General features: G+C 48.7%; 1 protein-coding gene across 1 annotated transcript in view; it reads left to right on the top strand.

Annotated features, from left to right (window-relative positions):
• Nucleotides 1-21906, top strand: part of Nuak1 (NUAK family kinase 1) — a 61124-nt gene that overhangs the window by 22917 nt on the left and 16301 nt on the right. The window contains exons 2-4 of the mRNA XM_050145681.1: nt 7471-7591; nt 19755-19906; nt 21583-21648. Of these exons, the coding sequence (XP_050001638.1) occupies nt 7471-7591; nt 19755-19906; nt 21583-21648 (339 nt within the window). The remainder of the gene's footprint in view (nt 1-7470; nt 7592-19754; nt 19907-21582; nt 21649-21906) is intronic.

Here is a 21906-nt window from a genome sequence, read left to right as displayed (position 1 = left end):
GTTACCTGTTAGCCACTGAGTGTGTAATATGAGTGTGTCATATATACGTTACAGAGAATAAGAGCCAACAGGGTCAGGGACTCTGGTTTGAGATGACAAATCCTCAATCCTCAGACAATAATAAGTCACCTAAACCTGAGATATAAAGTCTTTGGTATAGTGAATTCCAGGTTGGCCATGACGACATAATTAAACCTTATCTCCAAAGAAACAAGGACCTTCTCTCCACCTACCCTCACAAACCCCCCCAAACCAAATCAAACCAGACCCCTGTGATAGCAGGTCTTCCTCCTCTCACCCGGTTGGGGCATCCGCTGCCCATCCCTTGACAGTCGCTGGTTCAGAGAACCTGCCTGCCCCTCTTGGCCAACTCATTGCTCGCTGTTGGCATGATCACCCAGCACTGCCTGTCCATGTACGCTCTGTTCACCCCTCTTGGTTCTTGCCGGGTCAGCCGTGGTCACTTACTTGTGTTTATAAAACCTTGACTCAATACAAGGAGTGCAAATCTGCCCTGAGATTCCTTAGCCCTCAGTTCCCCTTCTTGCAACATGGGGCCATTCTTGGCACAGTCCTTGAAGAGGGAAAGGAAGATGGTGGCGGGCACAGGAGAGTGTGGCGTGACTGAGTCCACAATGACATCCCCGGTGATTGCTCTGAGCTGACCCAGACCACGGAGACCAAACTTTGTTATTTAAAGTCTGGAGTTAGAACACATTGTTTTTCATAGTGGAAGAAAAATGGAAATCATCCGAGCAATCAATTTGTTTCTGATGGGAGTTTTAGAAAACACAGGGTCGAGACAGGTCATTGAGGACCGTAGTTTTCCAAACTTCTTGCAGTGGTGGGCAGCCTCAGGGCACACACATACAATCCTTGGCTTCCCCCCATTCTCCCTACCCCTTGCCCGCAAAAACACCCATGTAGGAACGTGAATAAACAGGCCGGAGAGGAAGGCGAGGAGCCACCTGCCCTGAGGCAGCGCTGGCACAGGCCCTATGGGGCCTGTTGAATCCTGGCAGCTCACTGCTCCACACACAGTGGAGGGTCACTGAATTGATTAGGGTTTGGGTTGCAACACAAGCCTTCTGGGTGGCACTATCACGATCTAGGCAAAGACTTGAATAATGGCCCTCTGGTGATCTGGGGAATCTCGGGGGTGTGTGGCCCGTGTGGAGCAAGGCTTTGCCCTGAAGTCTGTCCTTGTGTGAGAGGTCCCAGATCCTGGCTGTGCCGCAAGGCTGCTGCTCCCCTGCTGTGGACCCTGGACCCTGCTTACTAGGCTGCCTCTCGTTCGGTGTCCTGCAGCTCTTTTGGTGGCACGTGGAACGGAACGTGGCAGGCGTGAGATCACACCTTGTAAGTGGCAGAGGGGTTGCCAACGGGTGTTGCTGGGGTTAGATGTGCCCTTGTTCTCCATATTTATGATTGGCTTCTTCCTGGGAGGCTCGCTCCTCCAGGCTTCTTCCTTCAGAAACCTCATTCCAAGGAGACCCATCTTACCGGCCTTTGGAGACTTAGGGATTCTTTGACACTGTTATTTGCCACGTCAATGTTCTGTTTTTGTTTTGCTGTTGTTGTTTTTAGTTTCCTTTTGTTTGTTTTTGTTTCTATGTTTTGAGAGAGGATTTCACTGTGTGGCCCTGACTTGCCTGGAGCTAATTAGCTCACTACCTAGATCACGCTGGCCCTGAACTCACAGAGATTCTCCTGCCTCTGCAGTGCTGGGATTAACAGCATGCACCACCATACCCGGTCCTTATCCGTGTTTATCCTACCTGTATACACAACCTCAGGAGTCAACAGTTTCCAGGCTTAGTGTCTGCCTATAAAATGACGTTGTAGTTAAGGACCAAATGAAATAAGGTCTATGGACTTCAGCTCTTGCTCTCAGTAGGAACACCTTCAGAAGTTTGGCCTGGTAGCAAAGGCCGGTATCCTAGCCACCCAGGAGGCTGAGGCAAGCACAGACCTATTTCTAGGCCAGTCTGGGAGATCCTATATCTAAATGAATAAATAAATAAAAAATAAGGTGGGGCATGCAGCTCAAGTAGAGTGCTTACCTAGTATGCACAAGACCTTGGGTTCAATCTGCAATACTGCAAAAAAAAATATATTACTGTCAGGTATTACAAACGTTTCTCTCTCAGGACCAGAGACAAACAGGCAGAGCTAGCTACTGAATGTGTGGTCCCTTGAATAGCATGACTGCCTCACTGAGCAGTTTGCTGCAAACCCAGCATCTCCAGGTCCCACCAGATTTAGAATTTATGTTTTAACAAGATGCCCAGGCATGTGTTGTTGGAGAGGTGCTGTTTTAGGATAGTCTCTGCAGGCCAGCACTGAGCAGTGTATAAGTAACTATTCGCACAACAGGACTGAGGACCAAAGAGACCTGCCTCTACCTTGGTTAGAGCATAGAGTCTCCCTCATGCCCCCGAGCAATTTCTACTGTATGCTGGGCCTCTGTGGAAATGTATTTAAATTTCAACCTGTGTTTGCTGTAAGGATGGAGGAGGATGGGGGCGTGTGGGGAGCAGCCTACCCGCAACCTACCTTACGACTTGCTGTGGCTAAACTCCCTGAGTATGACTCAGGCCTTGCAACATTGTATCCTTCAGCCAGGCCTGGTCTATAAACACTGCCGTTCAGTGAACAGATGTCCAGGCTCTTTAACCCCATTGACAGGTGAGAAAGCAGAGTCATGAAGTCTGGGATTGCCCAAAGCCTCCTAGCCAGTAGAAAGCCTGTGCAAACTGGTCTCTGCCTTTCTCCTGCCTTGGCCTTGCTTGTCACCAGGCTTTTGGTCGGCATGGAGAAGCCACCTTGAAAGAGGAGGCCCCACAGGCTGCATACAGGGCAGGTAGTTTATAGTGACTAGTCAGTGAAAGAAAATCTGCCAACCCCAAGAGAAGAAGGAGCCTGTTACATTTAACAAGAGAGGGGAATTGGCTGGGCTGAGTGTGCCTCTGACAGCAAGCAGTCGGCACAGGGCAGAATTCACAGCTCCATGGCCAAGCCTGCTGCTACTGCATACGGTTTCCACATTAAACTATAGGTGGCCTTATTTAAAAGTAGACTGTTTTATACGTCTCATAGTGCTGTCTAGACTGGGGGACATTTATGACCGTGGCTGCGGTAAGGCAGACACAAACACCTGAGCCTCTTGCCCCAAGCTCGCCCTCTGCCTTGTGCTGGGAAGAAGTGGAGCTGGGATGGGAGGAGATGTGATTTAAGACATCTGGCCATGAGTCCTAAGCCCTCTGCTTCTTTCCATGATCTTTTGTAGGTGTGTGGGTTGAAAAACAGGGGAGAGGGGCATTTCTGTATAATGCCACACACGGCGGCATAGTTCTTAAACGGCTTGACCACAAGAGTGGTGACATCCTTTTTCCTGTGCTTTTTTTTTTCTCTCTCTCACTGTCTGTATCTCCACTGCCCCTTGCCTTGAGGACATGGTGGATGGATATGTTCTCTTGCATGTGTAGCCTAGTCAGGGGCAGGTGCTCAAAAAGCCACGAATTATGAAGGCTGAGGTCATGAGCACGGACATAGCATTTCCTTGTTTAGCTGCAGGGTATTTGCAAGAAGGAAGTTGGGGTGACCCTGGGGTTGCTTTATGGGTTCAAGTTGTTTTCCTTCCTGTTGTCTGAATCTAAGGGTGCAGGTATCATAATGTCCTCACAATGGCTTCACCTATCTTGAGTTTACCATTTGAAGGTGGCATTATATTACATAACCAGGATGGTGCTGTCCAGTCCTGCCTTGACTTTGGGGGGAACCAACACCATCTCCACACGGAAGACCTCCATTTGCTGTGTCTTGAGAAACCAGGAGGAATTCAAGTTTGCTTTGAGGTTGAAAGGAAGGGTCTACCTATGGGACACTGAGTAAAAGTGACCAACATTTCCTGAGCAGTAACCGGCCCAAGCATATCATAAGCATCTCATATACAGAATTTGTAGGGCCCAGGAAACAGATTCTGTTAGTTCCTCATAAATGGAGAGAAAACTGGGGTATGGGGAGGTTCTATAACCTGTTCCAGGACACACAGCTAGAGGATGGCTTCAGCCAGGCCACCAAGCCACGCTTCTAATATTTACCCCCATAATATCTGAGGCATTTGCTTGGTTTATCCGTCACCTTCTTGAGGCAGATACCCACGAAGGGGTTGTCATTATGGGTTTCTCTCCCTTTTGCTTGTCTGGGTCCTACACAGAGAGGCCTAGTGTGCAGAAAACAAGAAAAGAAAGAGGACTCAGTTGTTAAGAAAAAGATGGAGTGGGGAGGGTATAGGTGAGCGATGTGGCCGTGCCAGTTGGAGGGGATGCCACAAAGTAGAAACCGGCAGGAGAGGGATGCCAAGATCCACAGCACACACAGCCCGTCAGGTGTGTTAGATGATCACTGAACACTGACTCTTAGGCTTGCTGGGACTGTTTTCTTGATTTGCCGTTAACTGGCTGGCTGACTGTGAAAGGGGCCATCTCCACATGGGACCCAGCGTCTGCCTCGGCTGCTTTCATTGGCTTCTAGCTTTTGTTTCCCCCAACTTCCCACCACCCCATTTGACATTTTCAGTGGAAGGGGCTCTGCAGTCTCAAAGAAGCTTCGGTTGCGGGTACAGTCACCCTGGTTTTTAGCAGTTGGAGCCCTTTGAGTTTCTGCAGCTCTGAGTAGGGCTTGATTAGAATATGGACACTTTTCCTCCATGCCCAGCTGGAAGCCTTGCCTTGGCAGAGGCACCGTGAGACCCCTGGCCTGTCGTTGGACCCTTGCAGGGAGTAGACAGAGGCCTCATTTTCTTGTGCATTAGAATGTCCTTACTTCTCTGACCCTGGAACATGAAGGAATGTATTGCAGTTGTGATTTGACAATAGTGCTTCCTTGAGGCCAAGCTCAGCTTGCTGCACAGCCAGAGGGGTGGTTTCTGTCCTTGGCCCATCTTTAGTGTTGGAAGGAATGTGGAAGTTGGTCCAGTAGCCACCCACATTCTCCAGGGCCTGTGTGTGTGTTCACTGTCTGTTTCATCCAGGAATCGGCTCCCAGGATACAGGCCTCACTCAGCCAGAAAAAGCTTCCCTATGATGGTTTTCCATCTGACATAAGCAGAGGAGACTTTCCTTGCTGTGCACTGAATGGGGGCCATCAAGAGGACCTGTGCAACTCTGAGCCGGCACTGTGGTTACAAGGTGCCTTGAAGTTCGAAGGCGCATTCATCTCTGTGCCGTTTTATTTAACCAGACCCACAGTCTACCCAGGATCTAAGGGGAGTGGTGTCTCCATTGGATCCCCAGCTGTGCATCTCCTGTGTTACACCTGTACCATTCTTGATTGCCCACAGAGACAGGATGTCAGAGAGACCAGAGATCATCTTTTATGTGCAAGTATAGGCAGCATCATTTAGCTTGTGTGCCCCCTTTAAAGAAAAAGTTTTGCTTGTTCATTTACTTAATGTGTGTTGTGTTTGTGTGCGTGCACACACACGTGTGTGTGTGAGTGTGCATGTGTGTATGTGCACCTGTGTGCTGTGTGCTTGTGCATGTGTGTGCATGTGTGTGTGTACGTGTGTGCCTGCACACATCATGTGCATCACAATCATGTGATGGTCAGAGACAACTTTACTTCTCCGAAGACACTTTTCACCATCCACTGTGTTCTCTAAGGCGGCTGTCTTGCTTCTTCTGCTGCATTGTGTGCGCCAGGCAAGGCGACTGTGGCCTTTCCGGCAGGTGATTCTCATTGCATTCACTCGCCTGTCACCAGAGGAGTGCTGGGCTGACAGATAGGAGCTGGGGTATTTGACTTGGCGCCTCTCTCCCTTCCTCTCAAAACTTGGGTTCAGGACTTGAACTCCTGTCCCCAGGCTTTGCTGCAAAGCACTTTTAACTGCTGGTGCTCCTCACGGGCCCCGATTTCACCACCGCTTTTTAGGCTGGGGTCTAAACTCTCCTTTGCTTTTTCTTTCTCCCTGATGTCTGCCTGGGCTAAATGTCTGTTCAGGTCTAGCATGTGCCAAGTATGGGGGTTGAGGACTGGAGCCATGGCTGTAGCCCTTGTCCACGGCTGTAGCCCTTGTCCATGGCTATAGACCATATCCATGGCCATAGCCCTTATCCACGGCTGTGGCCCTTACCCGTGGCCCTTATCCATGGCCGTGGCCCTTATCCACGGCCGTGGCCCTTATCCACGGCTGTAGCCCATATCCATGGCTGTGGCCCTTATCCTTGGGCATAGACCTTATCCACGGCTGTTGCCCTTATCCACGGCTGTGAAGGTGGAGTGCTGTCAAAGTGCAGAGCCTAGAGAGGGGTTGGGTACAAGGAGAACTATCAGGGGTTGCTGTGCCATCTCAACCAGCTTTCCAGGAGGCTAGCAGAGAACAAACCCATTAGCAATGACTCCCAGTCCTTGATGAGGCTCAGGTTGAAGTGTTTTCATTAAGGAATGTTTATAGTTGGTGGGAGCTGGGCCAGGCAGGAGTTGCTGTGGTGGGCTGGGGACCCCCCTGTGATATCTGTCACCCGTGGTAGTCAAGCTGCGGCTAGCTGTAGCTGCTTCTCGTGTGGGCTCATTCTTTTGCACATAACACCATGCCTTGTTACCCAGTGGGATGGGCTAGCTGCCTTTTGCACGGAAGGATGTGTGCCTATGAGGAAAGGAGGCCAGGGAAGGGCACATTTGGGAACTAAGCAGGCTTATAGTGTGGCAGGGCTTGGTTGGTAGGGTCCCTGTTTCTGACCTTTGTCAACTTGTTGGTGAACAGACAGATCCATTGGCAAAAGCATTTCTCCTTGTTAGACTCCTGTTACTTCTGAAGTCTTTTCATATGTTTGAGCGGTCTGTGTGCTGGCCTTGGCCATTCTCTACAAATTTGGATTCACAGACACTGGCAGGGAACTTCTGGAATCGACAGGGGCTGAACAGAGAGAAGCTGCCATGCCCTTTGCTTTGTCCTGGTTCTTTTTAATCGACCCTGTCCTTGGAAGGGAGGAGGATGCTGGATCAGTCTAAGCAGATGTGTGGGCGCAGCCTAGGTTGCAGTCTTCGGAACGAGGGGTTGGAGGGTTAACTGGCTTTATGGGATTGACCACACGGTGATTTTTGTTTGTTTTGAAGTCCTCACTACAGCTTCACAGTGAACTGAATGCTTAGAATTTCACCTTCTATAATTATGTTTGGCCTGCAAAGTCCCTCACCTTTGCCCCTCTTTACCCCCAAAGGATCAAGAGTCCTGTAATAAATGAGCCATGCCCGGTTAAACAGCCACTGCTTGATGAAGAAGACCCAAACCCCAGGCTATTATAAAGGAAAGGCATGGCGGGGGTCGCTCCGGAGCTCTGTGGTGTGGTTGTCAATTTGGCCAAAAACTAACATCTGTGTTTATTTTCCACCCAGCCCTCCCCGCAGCAATGGCCGGTTTGCGTCTGTTTAGCCCTCTGAGTAACATTTCATTTCCTGACTTTATAGGTTGCTATAAAATCCATCCGTAAGGACAAAATTAAGGATGAACTAGACATGGTTCACATCAGACGAGAAATTGAGATCATGTCATCTCTCAGCCATCCTCATATCATCGGTATTTATGAAGGTCAGTAATTCTTTCCCCTACTTCTGTACTACTAACCATTTCGCATACCGCAGGGGCCTTGCCAAGACTTTGAGGTAATTGCCCTTCTGGGCAGGAGCCAAATAGTTTGGCTTCATGATATAAAAATAGCCAAGCATTATCTCTTCATTGCTTACCTTGAATGCAACCAGATACGTGCCGGGCAGCTCATTTGAGGCACGCACCATCTCTGGCTACTGCCTTCTTTCCTCTTCCCGGTTCCTTCGCTTTGGCTGTTGCTAAGTAACCTGCCTTATTGAAAGCCAGTATGCTTAAGAAAAAAAAGGCTGCTTGCTTGGTGACTAGTAACAGTGGGTCCGTTGTCAACATCTTTGTCATTCTGCAAACTGATGGCCACGTCTGGATGAAGAGGTCCTGCGGGTCCTCCCCTGTGAGTTGGAAATGAATGCAGAGGCACTGAGAAAGGCCTCGGAGGCTGTGCCAATGGAGCCCAGCTTGTCGCTGGCGTCCATAAAAGCGCAGGGCAGGGGAAAGCTTGTAAAAGGCTGAGCTTCGGTTTAGCTCTGGTCCTTTACAGGAGGAAATAGAATGTCTAAACCTCACGACCAGCAGCCCTCTTCATTCCACACTCGGTGTGTAAAGACATTCCACACTCGGTGACTAAAACACAGGCATCAAAGCCAGGGAGCAGTTCCTCTCCTCACTCACAGTTGGACCAATAATTCCTTACCTATTTTTTTTTTTAAAGAAAACTCATTTCTCTCTCTATATGCAGTTTTTTGTTTATTAGATTATACTGCTCAGGTTGTTCTCACTGGCTTTTATTATTTTATATCACTGTGTCCCATAAAGACATTTTACAAAGCTTTGTAATATTTCATTTAGGGGCATGCCATAATTTATTGAGTCGAATTTCTTTTGCCAAACACAATTGTTACTCCAGATTTTCTGGTTGTTATAAACAGAGCTTTATTGATTTCCATTCTGATAATTTTCTTATGGGAAATTACTTTAAAAATTATTCAGTCCAGTTTTCCTAATACATACATACATACACACATATATGTATGTATTTTATTTAAAATACATTTTAAATATATTTAATGTATATATGAATATATATAAGCATGTAGTTATGTATATTGATATTCTGAGACAGGATCTCACTATGTAGCCTTAGCTTGTCTGAAGCTCATAGAAATCCTCCTGCCTCTGCCCCCTGAAGGCTGGGATTAAAAGTGTGTGCTGCTGTCACCCTGGTCTCCCCAGATTATTTTTTAAATATGTGGTTAAGTCAGAAAAAAATGAACTTTTTAAGAAAGTGAACTTCCTTTTCATTTTGGATCCACAAAAATGTATCAGGTAAGGGGAGCAAGATGGCACCCTAGATTTTTGGCTGTCCTTCATCTGTCTCCACCTTTTCTCCCTGTTACTTCCTGCTAGAAGTCAGCATCGGAAATACATTTCTGCTTTTTTTCAATCTCAGGGTTTGTTTGTGTGTGTGTTTTCTTTTTTAAGTATTTATGCAGTTAAGTAAGCAGCATACAATGGGGACCGCAGAAGCTGCAGTGTTTGAAAACTCCATGCAAATATGGGGCATCCTGGCTGAGCCTTAAAGGTTTTTTTGGAGGGAAAAGTTAGAAAGAAAAAAAAAAGGAAAACCACTTTCAAAAATAAATCTAAACTTGCTTGGTGAAGGAGGGGTTTATGGATGTTGGAAGTGGGTAGATACAGGAATGTGGGCCAGGGTGAATTTATTTACTTTTTGAGGGGTTTGCTCTGCATGGGTCCGTTACCATGGAAACCCAAGCGCTGCCCTGTGTGGTATGGACTAGGATGAGCCTGTGATACGTGAGCATGGCTGTTTCAGGGTTGCGAGGCCTGACAGTGTGATCAGAGTCTGCACCCAGTGTGGGCTTCTCAGGGTTCTTATTTAGGAGGGCCACCCGCAGTAACTGACATCCGGCCCTGGAGAAACTGCCTTCAGGTCAGCATCAGGGAAGCTGGGAACCAGACAGGACCAGTGGGGGACAGGAAACCATTGTCCTCCCAAAGGGCAAGTCCAAGACGAATATTCTGCTGCCAAGGTTGCACAGGTCATGGTCTATCCCTCCTGGAAGACTCTGGAAGAATCTGCATTATAACTTTAAAGACGGCTGGCTACCCATGTGAAGTAAAGTCCTTTTGGTGACTAGGACTGATCACTAACATGGCCTCAGGAGGGAGCTTGGCCCCCAGCTGTACCTTGAGAGAAGGTTTTAGGCAATCAGAGAAGGGCTTGAGTTTTGAGGTCAGACAGATTTGGAGTTCAGCCCTTAGAGTCATTCCGTGTGTGTGTGTGTGTGTGTGTGTGTGTGTGTGTGTGTGTGTGTGCATACATGTGGAGTCCAGAGGACAACCTGCACATTGTTCCTCAGGTGCCCTTCACCTTTTGTTTGCAAGAGGGTCTCATTGGCCTGGCCCTTCACCACATAGGCTGGACTAGCTGGTCAGTGAGCCCCAGGAGCTGCCGGTCTCTGCTTCCCCTCTCACCAACTCGGATTTACACACGTGCAGTCCCCGATCGGGCTCTTCACATGGGCTCTGGGTTAGAAAGAAGGTCCCTGTGCTTGTGAGTCAAGCCATTCACCAACCTTATCAGAAAATGTGTGTAACTTAGATTAGTTTATTATGTATTACATTATTGTTTATATTTTACAAGACAGAGTGCAGTGGACGTGAGCCCTGTGTTAGGAGATACATACGGATTTGCCTCATTTAGACCTTCTAGCTGATAACTTAATATGGACATTTTGGCTTAGAGACAAAATTCATTTCCTAAAGTTGTACCACTTAGTGATTATAGGGTGTGGATTTTGAATTCAGCCAGTGACACTGACCCAGTATAGGGTCTGTGGTGGCCTGTGGGGACCCCCATTGAGGGCTAATGTTGTCCCTGTGAGATACAGAGAATTCTGGCTTCACAGAGGGCTGTCTTCTATATCTGGTAGCACCAATTTCAGCTATGTGGGTATAGTAGATGCTGTCTCTGCCCAGGCCTTGAGAAGAAGCCTGTATCCCACACCTGTCAGCTCACAGGGCAAGTGTTTTCTAAGCTGTGTACCCTCAGGCCCACGAGTGGTGGCTTCATTGAATGCACGCTGCTGTTTACCAGATCTGAAACTTGATTCCTTCCAAGCATGTCTTTCCAGAAGCAGACTCTGGGGTGGACTGTCCTGTTGACCCTCTGATGAAAACGATTTCTCCTCAAATTTGTCAACTCTGTGTGGAGAAAAACCATCGCTGGCTTCTACTGCTAAGGCGATAGGAGAAGAGGCATGGCCTTTCTAATGGAGGATGCCCGGGTAACCTGATCAGGAGCAAAGAGAAATCTCAGGCAGCATCTCAGGGTGGACCCCGCTTCCTACTCAAAGGAATTCCATTCTTTCAGCAGGGAGGCGATTGACAATATGGAAAAGCAGCAGAAAAAAAAAGGAAGTATAGGAGCTTTCAACTTGGTTTCCTAGAATGGAAAAGATAAAAACAGATTTTGTCTGTGGTTCTGATTTCAGGGCTGCGTTCAGACATCAAAGGCAGGTTGTCTCACCCCCACTTCCCCTTTGAAAGCCCAGGAAACCCCATCCACAAGCCCTCTGGAGACTAGCATCTTTATTGAACAGCACAAGGCTTGAGAATTCCAGTGTCCCATCTGGCAGGAGTACATACGTATGGCTTTTGAAAGCAAAAAGGGAGGGTGGTCCTGGGGGAGATGCCCTCTGGGGTTCTGGATATCGCTCTTCCTAGCCGTATCTGATTGCGTCTCTTTATCGGCTCTTTGTATAGGGATGTGCTGGGGGTGGGTGACCCTTGCATTTCTTTTATCTTAGGTAAAGGGATTTCTGGTTTCCTGTAACACAGAGGAAGGTTTATTTTGGTATTCTTTACCTATGATCAATCTCCTCAGTAAGAATGTTTACAACAGTATCTTTAAACTTAAAAAAGGAAGCAATGAAGCAGACTTGCACCTCTCTCGATCAGCACGTCAGTCTCCTGCGCTGACTTGCGAGCCTACACCTTAAGAAGATGTAGGAGCTTGTGTTCTCAAGTGAGCTCTGGGTTCCTACCACAAAGCACTTGGATGGAGTTGCCGTCCATGAAGGATTCCTCTCATCTTTCTAGAAAGCAAATTAACATAGGTTTTCATAGTATTTATCACCTCCCTCTCCATTGTTGCCAGGAGATTACGGTAGACACTTAAAGCAGCTGCTCACACCCATAGTCGAGAGAAGAGAGTGAATGGAAGGTTGGACAGCTGCTTGTGCTCAGCTCTCTTGCTTCCCTTGTACAGTCCAGGACCCAAAGCACAAAGAATGGCACTGCCCATGGTGGGCAATCTGCCTGCCTATTAAAGTAATGAAGGCAAGCTCCCACCCTCAGACAGCCTGATCTCCAGAATCCTTGTTAACATTCTCTTCCCAGGTTTTTCTACCTACTTGATGGCAAAACTGTTTCTCCATCCGCACCGCCCCACCCGTGTGTGTGTGTGTGTGTGTGTGCGCGCGCACGTGTGTGTGCACGCGTGTGCGTGTATGCTGTGCATGAGTACATGCCCATGGGTATGTGCAGGTGGATGCTAATTATTGATAGAGTTTCTTTCTTGATTACTTGGTTTGAGTCGTGAGCACCAGAGTGCGGTAAGTACTTTGCCAAGTAGGCTATCTCCCAGCCCCAAATATGCTTCATAAAAGCTGTCTGTGCTATGTGGCATTATGGTAAACGCTTCCAGAACGGGATATTTCTTTAGACCAGCCTGGTCTACAGAGTAAGTTTCAGGACAGTCAGGGCTATATAGAGAAACCCTATCTCAAAAAAACAAAACAAAAAAAAATAAATAAATAAAAAAGAGGAAAGAAAGAAAGGAAGGAAGAAAGAAAAAAAGAAAGAAGAATCTGTGTCCCACAAATCCAGTTGCTATTGGTGGAAGCACCTCGTATTTTGTGGGCTCTAGTGTGACAATCAAGGGGTCTTGAGAGGCAAGACTGGCAAGCAGGTCCTGATTTAGGATGGGTCTTGACTTGAGCCCTCACAGAGGCAGAGATGGTGGAGTTGATCCTGCACCATTCATTTGTGTAGTTACTCTTTGCTCATCAAAAATGTGTTGAGCTCTTATGTTCCAAGTGCTGTGCTGGTAGGACAAGTGTGGGAGCGATGGGTGTTAGGGCTGTGTAAACCCTAGGAGGCCCAGGCTCTTTGTACAGTGGGACAATGTCTTGATTCTCTGTACAGCTGTAGGATTACATGTAAAATGAATAGAACCACTAGGTATGTGTTAATAAATGCTAAGGAGTATTGTCTTTATTTTATCACATGTGTAGCATGTATGCATGTGTGTATGCATTTGCATTTGTGTAGGAGTATTTCATGAGTGCGCTAGTATTTGCACGTGTATGTGCAAGTGTATATGTGTGTGAATGTATGTGTGTGTGAGGGGCCCAAGATTGATATTGGTCTTCCTTGATGTTCTCCACCTTGTATATTGAGGTGGGGTCTCTCACTTGAACTCAACCCTCCCTGATACAGCTTGTTTCTTTAGCTGTCTTGCTCTGGGAGATCCCATTTCTTTCTCTTGTGTGCTGGGATTCCAGAAGGGACACAGCCCATTTGACTGTCACACGGTTCTGGGAATTCATGCTCTAGCCCTCGTGCTTATGTGGCAAGCACTTTACCCAGCTAGCTGTCTCTATCCTGATTATTATGTATATGATATCTGAAGATAAGTGAGATGCCAGATGCTTATTGGTGTGGGTGTTGGGTACCAACACAGTACCCAACATTAACCATATTAACCAGGCCCCTTGTTGGCATATTAGGTACACATGGACACTCCCTCCTGTAGCATTTGTGACACTAATGTCTGCGCCTCAGCCCCAAGGCTTCTGATTGAGTCGGTCAGGCTGAGAAATGTGGAGTGATTCTTGCGACCAAGAGGATGATAACCTCTTGAAACCTGTGTTGTTCTAACCATCTGTCGTCAATGAGTCAGAGAGCGCATTCTGGCCACAGTCACCAAAGAGCAGTGGTTGACACCTTTAGCCTTGGGTTGACTTCATAAGCCATTTGGATGCTGTCCTCCTCAGGGGTCCCATGAAACCCTTTGTTGAACTTGGCAAAGCAGCGTGCTAGGCTTATGTTTACTCTTTCGAACTCACGGCAAATTGCTGGGTCTTTATTTAATCCACCCTCCACTGCCAGCCTCCCAAGTTCCCAGTGAAAGCCTTGCAGACTGGACCCAAGTGCACGGCCCTGCTCTGTCCCTGAGTCCCCGAGGGCTCTTCTTGTTGCTAGCTATAGGGGCGAGCGCCTCGGCTGCATGGCAGTACAACCACATTCTAAATGAGCTTCCTGTTGAATTAGCTCTTTGACCTTCAAGTGTATTATTTTCATTTGATTACACCCAAGTCATTTTTCTAGAGGCCGGAGATTAGAAATAAAACAAACAAAAAACTAACGTTTCTTCCTGCTTGTCTTGCCTCGCCCTCCTGAGTTTCCTGGAATTCAATTTTTTTTCTAGTGTTTCAAATAATGCCACTTGTACTTGAAGCTAAGTTTTTAAAGACTAAATAAAACCATATTGTGTTTAATATAGGGCCTTTTGAGATGACCTGGGGTTGCTTAATCATTTGCTTAGACCATCCACAGCTTGCGTTTAGGAAGGAAGGCTCATGGGACCCCGAAGAGCAGCCTCTTATGTGGCTGCTGAAGGAAGGTTGGGTGACCTATGACTTCTGTCCGGGTTGGTTTGTTTGGGGACTCATATGCTTCTCCCCACCACTCCGTCAGTTCTGACACACCTCATGCAGTAACCTGTTCTCTGTGGTAGCAACCTCACTTGATGCTGATGGCTGTCCACTGAGCAGCACCAGGAATGGAAACAGAGACCCTCATTAGGATGCTCTGCTTGGCAATAGAGACATGGTTCAGTGGTTAGGAGTATTTCCCAGCCAAGGACCTGCATCAAGTAGCTCGTAGTCTGTCACTCCAACACCAGGGTATCTGTGACCCTCTTCTTACCCACACTCACAAACTCCTATCTGTACCTAGACATGCATATATCTTACAATAGAAATCTTACAGAGAGAGACAGAGGGGAGAAAGAGAGAACTGGACTTAATTTTGCAGGGGTTCATAGCAGTCTGATGTCTGCACAAGTGAGTTTACTGCCTTCATCGCTGTCCTCTTACCCCCTCCATCTCTCTCTCTCCTCTCCCTCTCCTCCTCCCCCCCTCTCTAACACACACACACACACACACACATACACACACACACCAACACCAGCACCAGGAGGCTGGGTCTAGTCCAGGCTGGCACCCTTGAGACCCCTCTTCTTTGTCCTAGCCTTGTTCTTTGATCTCCTAGAATTTGTTATTGGGCCCCCACATATTTGTCCCTGGCATAGGGACAAAATTCTTAGTGAGCCTTCAGCGTCTCCTCTTCCCCAGACTGTACCCATACCTTACTTTTTTCCAGTTTGACCTTTTGAGACCAGGTCTCTATAACCCCGACGAGCCTCCCTCCCCAGGGTCCTGAGAGTCAGGAACTCTTCCACACCCGTTACATTTTCATCTCCTTTCTTCTGGGTCCCCCGAAGTCTACCTCTGGCAGCGGGTGGCCAGCCTGGGTATGGCTTCTCTCCAGCATTCCAGTCAGCAGCCAGAATGAGCGCTGGTGTATTGTAAGACACGTGTGAACCAGAAAGCCTTCCATTGTCCAAACTGGGAAGTGCCTGCCTGTGATTCAGCTCTGACCATCACCTTGACAATGGGAGCTATTAGTGCAGCTGAATTTTCTCACCCTGGCGGCGGGGGCTCCCAGACATCCCAGGACTGTTTTGTGAAACCGTGAGCCCTTGAGGTGTTTGCAGTTTGGTTTTTGGGCATGTGCTTTTGAAGAATTAATCTTGTAATGGTGACTAATTAGGCGGGAGCCAGCTCTTTCAAGAAAATATTCATGTGTTTCTGAAATTTCCAAAAAAAAAAACCAAAAAAAAAAGCAGGCTAGGGGTTTCCATGAGAATCTTCCTTGTCTTTAATCAAAGTGAGTCCCGTGGGAGTGGAGAGTACTTCTGTCAGCTTGAGGACATCAATAAAAACAGTGTCACTGTCTGGTGTGAGAGGTACCCTGGGCAGATAGAATCCAAACCACCCACGGAGAGAATGCTGGCCAGTCCATCCTAACTAAGCCCTGTTCCTTTTCCTTAAAACCTGCAAACCAGTCTTCCTCCCTGGAGAGTCCACATGAATCAAGCTCTCTTCCATCTCCACAGGAAGACAATTTTCGTTTTCCAGAACCATCTGCCACCACCCAGAGGATCCTGTAAACTGATCCCCACTTTATTCTCCTGCCTAAAAGGCCAAGTGTATTTGGTTCAGAAATGGCCAGTGGTTGGTTAAACATCCCAGGGTCACCTGACTCCTTGGTGTTTCTCCCGGGCCAGCATGCTGTTTTTATGTTACACACTTTCTCAAGCTGTACAAGTTGTGTTATTAACCTTGGGGGCAGCAGAAGGGAATCGTTAGAAGCCGTGTGATTAATTAGCGCATTTGTGAAAGCCAGGCAATCAGAAGTCGGAGGACGTGTACTGTCAGAGTGAATGTCTGATAAAATCCATGTTGAATATGAAGGAACAGCCGTTACTATAACAACCAGTCTGTTCCCCCCACCACACACACCACCCAAAATAGAAATAAACAAAAAACAAGGAAAGTAATCCAGGTTGGTTTTTGGGAAGAAGCAAGACACGGGTAGAAGAGAGGGGAAGTGTCTGGGTAGTCGGTTCCAAAACAATAGGGATAGCGTCTGATCAAAGCAAACCCCTCGTCCGTTGGCCTGTTGGGTTCCATGCGTATTCTTCTCTAGGAACCTTTTCAGACTCATTCAGATTTACATCACTGGTCCTTCCCTCTGGTCCTCTGGATACTAAAAGTATGAGCCGTCCAGTTTGGCTCATGGATTTTTTGGTAGGCACCATCCATTTCCAAGTAGGACACTGCTCCTCGAAGGCAAAGGCCATGCCTTGTCTTGTTTTAGCGGCTTTAACACATAGCAGGACACTCAGACAGCGACTTCGCAGGCTGATCAAGTGTGTGTGTGTCCAGAAACAGCCGTGAGATGGACTCCATGAAGAGAAACTGTCGAGCGCAGCGCCGGGGGAATGGATGCATGGAGGGAGAGTCATAGTAGAACCATGTCCACCAACAGTGCATGCGGATATGCATCGGAAGACGTGTGGCTTGCAGGCATGCTCCCAGTTGGGCTGGAGAGATAGCTCAATAGTTAAATGCCTTTATTCTAAAATCCACAGAAGCCATCCCTTTGCTCCCAAGCTCCTGGCCCCTTGCACCGGTTTTGCTGGATCTTTGTGATCGGTCTGTGCTGAGTGTGTGGCGTGCAGTCACTGGTGAAGATAGGGAAACACGTTGTGTGGGAAGGCGAGGTCACTGTCTGGCAGGAAGTGAGTTTTGAACTGTCTCAAAGTCCAGGGTTCCCGAGGCTCCTCTGGCCTTCCTTTCTCTCTTTTCTGCTGTCTTGACAATGTTTACTCACCTGCTTGGCTGCCTGGGAGCTTCTCATGGCGCTGCCTCAATATTTCATGCATAGTCAGTCCTCTTCTTGCTCCTCGTTCCCTGGGCCCTGCTAACACTTCTGTTTGCTATTTTCCAGCAAGCCTGCCATCTCCCTCTCTTGACGTGGTAACATCTTTAATTATCCTCACTGCCATCCCCATAGTAGGTGCTTTATGCTGCTTTGTTGCCTTATTGAAACCCAGGCTGGGCACCTCAGGGTCCTGGCACACTGCTGCGGGCTGACTCAAGCTGAGCTAAGTTTCTATTCAGGGCCTGCAGTTTCCTGGTAGGCCTGGCATGCCAAGGGCCGCCGTTTTCCTTACCATTTCGGAGCTACCACGCTTCTGGGTGAAAACTGTCTGGCCAAGAGACACAGGCTTTCATTTTTCAGAAAGGAAACCCTTCCCAACGGAGGGAAAATAAGCTTTGCTTTAGTGACTAATAACATAAACACAGACAAGATTTCTGGGCTTATAAATAACCAGTTGAAAGAGTGCCCAAGGGGAATGGCGCATTTTGTAAGAAGAATGGTCACGAGTATTCCTCCCACCTTTCCCAGAGTGACCTTCGCTGTGGGTAAGGAGTCTCAGGTCTTGGGTGCAAGAGCTGGCCATTCCTCAGTGCCAATTCCCAAGACCTTACCCTTAGCTGTTGTGAGAACTGGGCTGTTCTGGGGGAAAAAAATAGCTGTCGCCCAAAAGATGGGCGAGAGGGTTCTTCGGGGGGGAGGGGGACCAAGACACAGTGCTGAGCTAGCTCTCCGATCCTGCCCCCCAAATTCTCTCAGTGTCTTTGCTTCATGAGAGTCAGGCAGAAGGACTGGTGTGTCTGGATGGTAGCAGAGGCCACTCTTGGAGCCTGCAGGCCGATTGCACCGTTCTGTCCTGGCCCCGCTTGAGTTCTCTGTAGTCATGGTGATTGTTCTGAGCCTTGCTCTACCAGGTGTTCCCCTCTGTAAACTAAGACGTTTAAAGGGCCACACCCAAATGACGTCATTCACACAAAATGCCTCTTAGCACAGGGCTGGCACACAGTAGGGGTACGGTACTTGGTGTTGTAGTTAAGAAAGAACTCAAGAGCCTTCTGCAGAGGCTGCAGATGGTGTCCCATAGCCCGGCCTAGCCACGAGGGGAATCCCGTGGCCCTGCCGACTGCCTGTAACAACAAGAGGGTGGGCGGTCTCGTTCATATCCATCACTTGCATCCCGTGTTTCCTGCACTTCCTCTGGATGTGAGTAGGACCACTGGGATGCCCTGGTTCACCTGCAGAACCTAAGATAAGAACCTGCTGTTCAGGGGCAGCCACGCCCACGTTGGAGCTTTTTCCAAATGTTTCACCTGTTGAATCACCTTCCAGGGTCTGTGCTCCAGGAAGCACAGCCATACTGGCTTTCTGTTTCTCGGCCCCTTTGGCAGTGGGGTGACAGAGAAGGGTTAGAAGCCAGTGAGGGTGGAATTGTGGTGGGGTGACAGAGGTGGAGGGACCCGGTGCGTGTATTTTAGAGGTCATGCCATCAGGCCATGCCAGCAGGAGTTGCTTAGTGAACGGTCTGTCACACTGAGCTATGCTGAAGTATGCAGTTGAAAATGGAGGGGTCAGCTCTGGGGTAGTCCTGTCTGCGGGAGACATGCCGCCTGTCCTTCAGATGACAGTCCCAACCTCCTTTAGGGATGCTCCTGAGTCTGAGATGTGAGGTTCTTGTGTATTTTATGTGTCAAAGCACTTAACTTTTTTCTTCCTTCTCCCTGCCTTAAAAAAAAAAAAAAAATGGAAGCCTGCTGCTTCCTTCATCAGCTTGAAACACTTACGTCGAGGCCACCTTCCCTGCTTTCCAGAATTTATGGTTAATGAAAAAAGTGAGTGCACTCCAGGCTGGAGTCCTGGTAGGAGCCAAAGTGGCTGGGTCCTGAGAGGCCAGCAGACACGAGGGCAGCCAGTGTTATCTGGCTGTACCCTTTCCTCTCCCTGCTTCCTACCTCCTTCCCCTTCATTTTATCAGAGAGGGTTGGCTGGATTGGAAGGAGCCAAAAAGGAACTGGCAGGGCGGGTGACTGGCTAGCAGCCGGTGACAAGGTTTGGAAGGACAGGGAACCAAGGCTTCAGGCAGGTTCCACTTCAACTCAGTTGCTCATTGTGTGTGTGTGTGTGTGTGTGTGTGTGTTGGTGCCAGGTGCTGGGGTCCAGTAATATTAAAATAAACAATAACAGCCAATGTTATTGAGTGCTGGGCAGCAAATACTTTACCTACAGAGCCGTCTCCACAGTTCATTTATCCTCTGTCCTCTCCACAGAGGACCGAACAGGGGTGGGAGGGAACTGGGGAGAAATGATCTTGTTAATGGGAGTGAGTTCTTCTGAAAAGACCCAGGTATGTTTCTCTCAACTGTACAAGGCTTGTCCAGGGGCAGAGGGAAGCGACCCTTATCCCAAGTCCTCCTAATGTTGAATGTACAGACTTGTGGCACCCCCAACCCCAATCTGGTCAGTGACGTCTCCACGGGTCTCCCTTGCTCCCTCTCTGCAGTCCTGATTAATCCTGCTGGGTGACAGTGTTTGTGTGTTCACCTTCCCTTCCCCACAGTGTTTGAGAACAAAGATAAGATTGTGATCATCATGGAATACGCCAGCAAAGGAGAGCTGTATGATTACATCAGCGAGCGGAGACGGCTCAGCGAGAGGGAGACCAGACACTTCTTCAGGCAGATCGTATCCGCTGTGCATTACTGTCACAAGGTATGGCGGGGCTTGCCACTTGGGCTGCAGATGGCCTGCGGACACCTTATGACACGCTTAATATCGTAAATGTCTTGTTAGTTCATTGCAACATGTGTGGAGAATTTACAGAATGGGGAGAGAAAACTCCCCCTATTCAAATCCCGTGTGTGTGTGTGTGTGTGTGTGTGTGTGTGTGTGTGTGTGCAGGTGTGATCATTTGTGCATGTGTGCATAGAGGTCAGAGGTCAATGTCAGGTGTTCTCAGTTACTTCCCAGCTGAGTGTTAGAGACACGGTCTCTCCCTTAGCGTGAAGCTTGCTGGATCGGCTAGACTGACTTGCTAGTGAGCCCTCAGGATCTGCCTGTCTCCCCCAACCGTTGGTTGACCTCTGTGGACACGAGAGACACTCATGATCAGACGTATCCTCAAGTGACACTGGAAAGCACCACAGGCTGTACTTCCGTTATCCGAAGCGTGTGAATGTGCGGATTGTGTCTGAATGGGACTTTCTTAGGCTCATTCCATCTTCTTATGTCAGCCAGGAATGTGACCGTGTGAACCAAACTTCTCTGGGTATTTCATTAAAGAGAACCAGCATCCCTGTTCTCTGTGTCTCTTCTCCAGGAGACTTGTTTTTTCAATCACCTCCTCAGAGCTCAGATTAGCAAAAACAGTAGCAGGAATGCATGCCAGCTCTCCGCAGTCAGGGATTGTGGAGGCATTAGAAGCTGTTACACACACACACACACACACACACACACACACACACACACACACATTGCAGAGAACCAACAGTAGCTATGCCCCTCAGTTTGCTCAACAAGGCAGCCTCCTCTGAGGAAGCCATTGGTTGGGAGCCCATTCCGCATTGCACCCACACAGCCCCAAGCATTTCTTCCAGTCCACTGCTCTCTCTGCCACCCATCCCTGGGAGACTCACGGAGACCAAGCATGGCTGCTGGGCAGAGCCCCGCCCTCAGCCCTTTGGTATCTTCTTCCCCTTAAACTGGCTGGCTGCTCCAAAGTTCAGCTCCCAGACTGGTCAGAGCTCTCCTGAATGAAAAGGGTACGTGGTATGACAGTCTCCAGTGGCTCTGGTCTCTTTGGTGGGCAACCACCTCTTCCCTTTCATCAGTCCTGCGTCCTGCAGAGTGGCAAGAGGGACTTCCAAGTCTTTCCGGCTGGCTGCTTCGGAAGTATTCCAGACAGAGCTCGGGAGACTGGGTCAGGCCTTTCTCCAGCATGAGGGATGCAGGCAGGCAGACAGACAGACATGCAGGCAGGCAGTCAGACAGACATGCAGGCAGGCTGTCCCTGGAGCCCTATGCTCCATGTCCCCAGCTGAGATGTCTGCTGCTCCCCCGGGATCCCATCTCAGACCGGGTCTGCATTGCCTTGGATTATATTGCTTTCGTACAGCGGAATTACATTCCCACAAAGCATCTCCCTGCTGGTTTACAGGCTCTGGGGGAGAATGGATTCCAGTCATTTTTCCTTTAACCACACAGCAAATGAGTAATGCGCTCCTGTCGCTGGGCGCTGTCTGGGGAGCGTCCTGACTGCGGGAGCAGGCCTGAAGGATGGAGGTGGAGACCACCAGGGAGGGTCCCCTCTGCCCCGCCTCCCCCGAGTTCTCCTGTCGGCTGTCATCTCACCCCCTCCTGTTCACCTCTCCCCTGTTTTCTTACTGCAGAATGGTGTGGTCCACCGGGACCTGAAGCTGGAGAATATACTGCTGGATGATAACTGCAATATTAAGGTAAAGCTCAGACAAGGCCCGGCTGTGGCGGGTGGGTGTGGCAGGTGGGTGTGGCGGGTGGGTGTGGCTTCCCTAGGCCTGGATCTCAGGCAGCCACTCCCTCTGCTGGCAGGCAGGCTCTGGGAAAGACTCCCAGCAATTAGCTCATTCAAAGGATTTAATTCAGCCAGCAGGCACTAAGGAATCTACAACCTACCAGATTCTCTTTTCCCTGCTAGGACAGCAAAAGACACGGTCCCTGCCAGCAGGAAGTGCACA

The sequence above is a fragment of the Alexandromys fortis genome, unplaced genomic scaffold (assembly GCF_014885135.2).
Source record: "Alexandromys fortis isolate MF-2015 unplaced genomic scaffold, M_Fortis_MF-2015_v1.1 scaffold_50, whole genome shotgun sequence".
NCBI lineage: Eukaryota > Metazoa > Chordata > Mammalia > Rodentia > Cricetidae > Alexandromys > Alexandromys fortis.
This window is presented reverse-complemented; position numbering and strand designations above follow the sequence as displayed.